Here is a 6,000-nt window from a genome sequence, read left to right as displayed (position 1 = left end):
ATAATATTTTAATTTAATATAATGCAAAGTGGTTTTAATATAATATTTTCAGATAAAAATATCAAGATCAAAGGCAGTATTTTCCAGGTAACAGTCAAGGGAAAGCACGCATTTCAAGGTGAAAAAGAGTAAAAGATGGTTCTTTATCAAAAAGGAAAATTTTTTATCACTGTAAATTTCCTAAAGCTCCCATGATTTTGCCACAATCAAAGTTCCGAATGTCTCCCACTCTACTTTTTGAGTAAATCACAATTAATTATCTTTTGTCAAATAATAATTGCATATTAAATATTAGTGAAATGTGAAAGGAAAAAAAGGCTGACAGGTGCATAGTTTCATCAATATATAAACACCATCAACTCCGCACATTCTTCATCAATCCAAAAATATCAGTTATGGCATCTCCAAACTGTATTATGTTTTCATTTTTCATAGTCCTATTGTGGAGTTCTTGTTCTGTTCTTTCAAATACAACTCCTGAAAAGTTCTACCAATGTATTTGCAAGAACTCTGATTTCTCTGAACCTTTCTCCACAGCTTTCTTTACCCCTAAAGATGCTTCTTTTATCCCAATCTTGAAGTCCACAGCTCAAAATCTAAGGTGTTTGATGCCATCAGTTCCTAAACCTGAGTTGATTTTCACCCCAAAGACAGAGCCCCATGTCCAAGCAGCTGTCATTTGTGCAAAACAGCTTGATATTCAGCTCAGAGTTAGGAGTGGAGGCCATGACTACGAAGGCCTATCCTACATTTCTGAAATTGGGTCTCCTTTTGTACTCGCTGATCTCTCGAAGCTTCGAGGGATCGAAGTGAACTTAAAGGAGGAATCAGCTTGGGCTCAGGCTGGTGCTACTATTGGTGAAGTCTACTATAGGATTTCAGAGAAAAGCAAGACTCTAGGATTCCCTGCAGGGATCTATACCAGTTTGGGAATTGGTGGTCACATCACTGGTGGTGCTTATGGTTCCATGATGAGGAAATTTGGGCTTGGAGTTGACAATGTGATGGATGCTCGTATCGTTAATGCTAATGGCACGATACTTGATAGGAAATCGATGGGGGAAGGCTTGTTTTGGGCAATTCGAGGAGGTGGAGGAGCTAGTTTCGGGATCATACTTGGTTGGAAGTTGAAATTAGTCGCTGTTCCATCCACTGTCACTGTCTTCAATATCCCGAAAACATTGGAAGACGGCGCCACGAAGATTTTATACAAGTGGCAGCAAGTTGTTGACAAAATTGATGATGGTCTATTCATGAAAGTAATCATAAAGGTAGTGGACAAGAAAGAGGTAAAAGGGGAAAAGACTGTTCAAACAACTTATAACGCGTTGTTTCTTGGAAGTGTCGACAGGCTTTTACAAATAATGAATGAAAGTTTCCCTGAATTGGGATTGACACAACAAGACTCTGCAGAAATGAGTTGGATTGAATCAATTATGTACAATGCAGGATACCCGAAAAACACCCCACCAAAAATACTCCTCCAGGGGAAATCAATGTTCAAGAACTACTTTAAAGCCAAATCAGACTTTGTAAAAAAGCCAATACCAGAAACTGGGCTAGAAGGCCTATGGAAAAGGCTATTGGAAGAAGACTCACCACTGCTGCTATGGAATCCCTATGGAGGAATGATGGCTAAAATATCAGAATCAGACACTCCTTTCCCACACAGAAAAGGTGTCATTTTCATGATTCAGTACGTAGCTCTCTGGCATCAACCTGATAAAGAATTAGCCACAAAACACGTAGATTGGATCAGGAAGCTCTACGATTATATGACGTCTTATGTTTCTAAGTCTCCAAGAGAAGCATATGTGAATTACAGAGATCTTGATTTAGGTATGAACAAGAATGGGAATAGTAATTTCAGCTTTGCACAAGCCAGTGAGTGGGGAAACAAGTATTTCCAGAATAATTTTAACAGGTTGGTGCAAATAAAGACTAAGGTGGATCCAGAAAATTTCTTCAGACATGAACAAAGCATCCCAGTACTTCCTCTTACTAGTATTTAGGAAGAGAATCAACCACTAAAGGGATGATTCCAAGTTTATATTTGACCAATAGTAAAAGTATCCATAAATCTAAGTGCTATATTTGATGTTGTTTAATGTGGTGAAATGTATGGTTTAGCCAACATCACATAATATAAGTAACTACTGAATTTGTCCAGGCTTCGTGCGGTTATAGAAGATAAGATACTAATATTTTTATTAGACATAATACCAATAGAAGCTTGTCGACATCCACTACCACAAGCCAATCATTGTTCAATAGTCGTCATCATATTCTTCTAAGTCAACATAACAACTTTAAAGACTAATGTATCATTTCTACAAAGTTTGACAATATAAAATACCAAATAATGTCGTGAATAGAACAACTGATTATTTTTGGCCAAACCCATACGCAACCCCCTTAAGTACACACGATTTTTCAGTTAGACACCTCAAGTGGACATTGTTCCATTTTGACACCTCAAATGGCCTTCAAGTGTGCCACTTTGGCACCTTTTTTCATAATTAAAGGAAAACTTGGGCACGTGTATTTCAATCCATACACATGGATTTTGCACGCTAATTAAAACGTGCCACTTAGCAGTAACTTTCCACAAAAATGCACCATTCGGAGACTAGCCAATCAATTCTTCTTAAATGGGGAAATCTTGCATAGGAGGACTTCCGATTTGGGTTTGCTAAGATATGTCGAGGTCGGGAGTGCATCTAAGCTGATTAAAGAAGTACATGCTGGAATATGTGGTCCACATATGAACGGCTTTATGTTGGCGAAAAAGATATTGAGATCGGGTTACTTTTGGCTGACCATGGAAAGTGTTTGCATCCTCTACGTGCAGAAATTCCACCAGTGCCAAACTCATGCTGATATGATTCGAGTTCCCCCCAACGAGCTCCACATCACCAGTTTGTCTTGGACCTTTGCAGCATGGGGAATGGATGTCATTAGTCCCATCAAACTGGCTGCGTCCAATGGTCACAGGTTCATCCTTGTCGTGATTGACTACTTCACCAAATGGGTAGAGGCTACATCTCACAAATCAGTCACAAAGAAGGTCGTGGATGACTTTGTTTGAAACCACATCACTGCCGGTTTGGAGTTCCCGAGTCTATTATAATAGACAATGGGGCCAACCTCAACAGTGATTTGATGAAAATAACTTGCGAGAAGCTCAAGATTGAGCATCAGAATTCCACGACATACAGGCAATAAATAAATGGAGCGGTGAAGGCCGCAAACAAGAATATCAAGAGGATCCTGCACAATATGATTGACAACAGTCAATACTGGCATGAAAAGCTACCCTTCGCATTACTGGGATACTGCACTACAATCAGAATATCCATCGGCGCCATGCCTTACTCTAGTTTATGGCAATGAAACAGTGATACCGACTGAGGTCGAAATACTATCTCTGAGAATCATCCAGGAGGCAAAATTGAGTGACACTGAATGGATACAAAGCAAATTCGAGCAACTAGCACTTATTGATGGCAGACGAATAAACACAGTTTGTCACGGTCAACTCTATCAGAACAGAAAGGCCAAAGCTTTCAACAAAAAGGCTAGGCCAAGACAGTTCACACCTGGATAGCTGGTTCAGAAGGAAATTTTTCCACATCAAGATGAAGTAAAGGGCAAATTCTCGCCCAACTGGCAAGGCCCTTACGTGGTTCATCAAGTCTTGACTGGAGGAGCACTCATACTTGTAGAAATAGATGGCGTAGTTTGGTCTAAGCCCATCAATTCAGGCGTTGTTAAGAGATACTATGTTTAATTTTATCTTACACCCCTTGAATTGTAATTGGAACTATGTTTGACCTGATTCCCATTTAACAGGGATACGTAGGCGCTCCTGTGGAGTTTGGTCACTTCATAATAAAACACTCTCTTCCCCCTCTTTGAGCACTGTAACTGGGGCAGAATTTTTAAGAGTACCTCAAAAATTTCATATGGGCATGACATCGTCATAAATTATGAACTGGGGTAGAATTTTTGAGACGACATCAAAAATTTCCTTGTGCAGATTTTGGAATTCTTATAACGAGTTAGTTCTATACTAGGGCAGAAATTTTTAAGCAATCCTCAAAAGTTTCTTGGCAAGAGAACAAGGACTTATAAGATGTTGTACCTTCTCAAGACATGTTACAATCAATGACTCAACAAAATTTTCTTACGTATCTCACTTATTTTCAAAGAATAACTTTTTACAAACATGTTTTTTATTTAAAACATTTATTTACTTCCTGTTTACCCTAGTGAAGGCCCGGACAAGACTTATCAATGAGACGATGACCTCAAGAAGAAGACACTTCAGTCAAGGCGGAAGCACAAATCAACCTCCCCTTTTAAAAACTCACAATTTTTCTTTGAGTACAGGATTAACAAGTACAGATGACAACAATCACTCCATTAAGAGAGGCCCAAACAGCCAGTCCAACATCATGACAAGGAGACTTCACAATTGACCCAACAATACAACAGATACGCTTTCTTATCTTATCTTCATCGCTATGGTTATTTTCACTACACTATTTAGCCTCCTCTACATACATATATATCTGTGTTAACCATCTTTACAAAGTTCAGGGAAAAGGGGAATGAAAGGGAAAGGTGGTCACCGGTGGGAAAGGGGTGAGTCGGCGGCTATGGTGGATGTTGTTTAGAGAGAAGGAGAGAGAAGGTAGAGAGAGAAAGGAAGAGCGGCTGTTTTAGGTTTTTGAAAAATTAGGGTTAGGTTTAAGTTTAAAAAGGAAAGGCAAGGTTGAAGCCATCTCAGTCGTTAGATCAATTTTGATCAACGGCTGAGATTAAATTAGGGTCAACAATTGAAATTTTAATTTGGGTTAAAATTGAAATATTTATGGCTAAAATTGACATGAATTGAATGTAAAATTGGCTACTAATTAAACAACAAAAGAGAAATAAACACAATTGGTTGTTGTTTAAATAATAATAATAATAATAATCAAAATAATTATAAAATGATAAAAATAAGTGATAGCATCAGTAATATTAATATAGTAATAATAATAATAATAATAATAATAAATAATAATAATAATAATAACAATAATAACAATAATAATGATAATGAATTAAAAAATAATAAGAATAACAAATAATATTAATAATGATAATGATAATAAGTAAATAAATAATAACATAATAATAATATAATAGCTAAGAATAATAATATGTAATAAATAATAATAAAAAAAGTAATAAATATTAAATGATAATAAATAATATTAATAATAATAAACAACATATAATAATAATAAATAATAATAATGATAAAATCATGTAGGTAAAAAAAATCGACGTGTAAATATGACACATAGTCATTTTTGACATTAAAATAATACGTAAAAGATATTGACGTTGGAGCATTAATAAATAACAGCCTGAGGGAGGCATCGGGAGGTTAAAATTAGGTGTTAACATCTGCTCATTTGTTGCTCGAGAATGATAAAAGAATTGGCAAGCAACGAAAGTTGATGGAGTAGTCAATTTTATCCGATTGAGGAAGATTCGTTGGAGTTGAAGTAACAGGAGGTGGTTTAAAAATAGTTTGGCCGAGACTTTGGTTTTAAGTTGTCTACATATCTCTGGTTTTACGAGAATCAGGTCGTTTGTAGTTCTAGATTTAGGAATGAACAATATTCCTTAAGAATGTTAATGACAAAGGATAGGAAATCAACAACAGTATTATGGGTGGCTGGCGCCAACCGTTGTCCCCAGCAACTGGCGGAGGCTGGCTGCTGAGAGATGCGCTAGAGCAGCGGGTGTTCGCTGATGTTTAGTTTTTATCACCTAATGGCATAAAGGCGGAGAAGGGAGAAAGGCAGACAGATCGGTGATAACAACTAGAGATCAGCGACCACCCGCTGCTCCGATGCCTCTCTCAGCAGCCAGCCTCCGCCACTACACCAACAGTCACCATGCAATGCGACCATCTCTCCTTCCTCTCCATGTTGTCAGCGG

The 6,000-nt window shown here is 37.4% G+C and overlaps 1 protein-coding gene and 1 pseudogene across 1 annotated transcript; both read left to right on the top strand.

Annotated features, from left to right (window-relative positions):
- Positions 1–347: 347 nt before the first annotated feature.
- LOC107863085 (berberine bridge enzyme-like 15) lies at positions 348–2,240 on the top strand. Its single transcript, XM_016708848.2, has one exon. It carries the CDS (start codon positions 396–398, stop codon positions 2,010–2,012), a length of 1,617 nt encoding a protein of 538 aa, XP_016564334.2. The 5' UTR covers positions 348–395; the 3' UTR covers positions 2,013–2,240.
- Positions 2,241–2,690: 450 nt separating this feature from the next.
- Positions 2,691–4,181, top strand: LOC107866112 (annotated as a pseudogene).
- Positions 4,182–6,000: the final 1,819 nt, after the last annotated feature.

Source organism: Capsicum annuum, chromosome 3 (assembly GCF_002878395.1).
Source record: "Capsicum annuum cultivar UCD-10X-F1 chromosome 3, UCD10Xv1.1, whole genome shotgun sequence".
Taxonomy (NCBI): Eukaryota; Viridiplantae; Streptophyta; class Magnoliopsida; order Solanales; family Solanaceae; genus Capsicum; species Capsicum annuum.
Note: the sequence above shows the minus strand (reverse complement) of the source record. Positions and strands in the feature narration are given on the sequence as shown.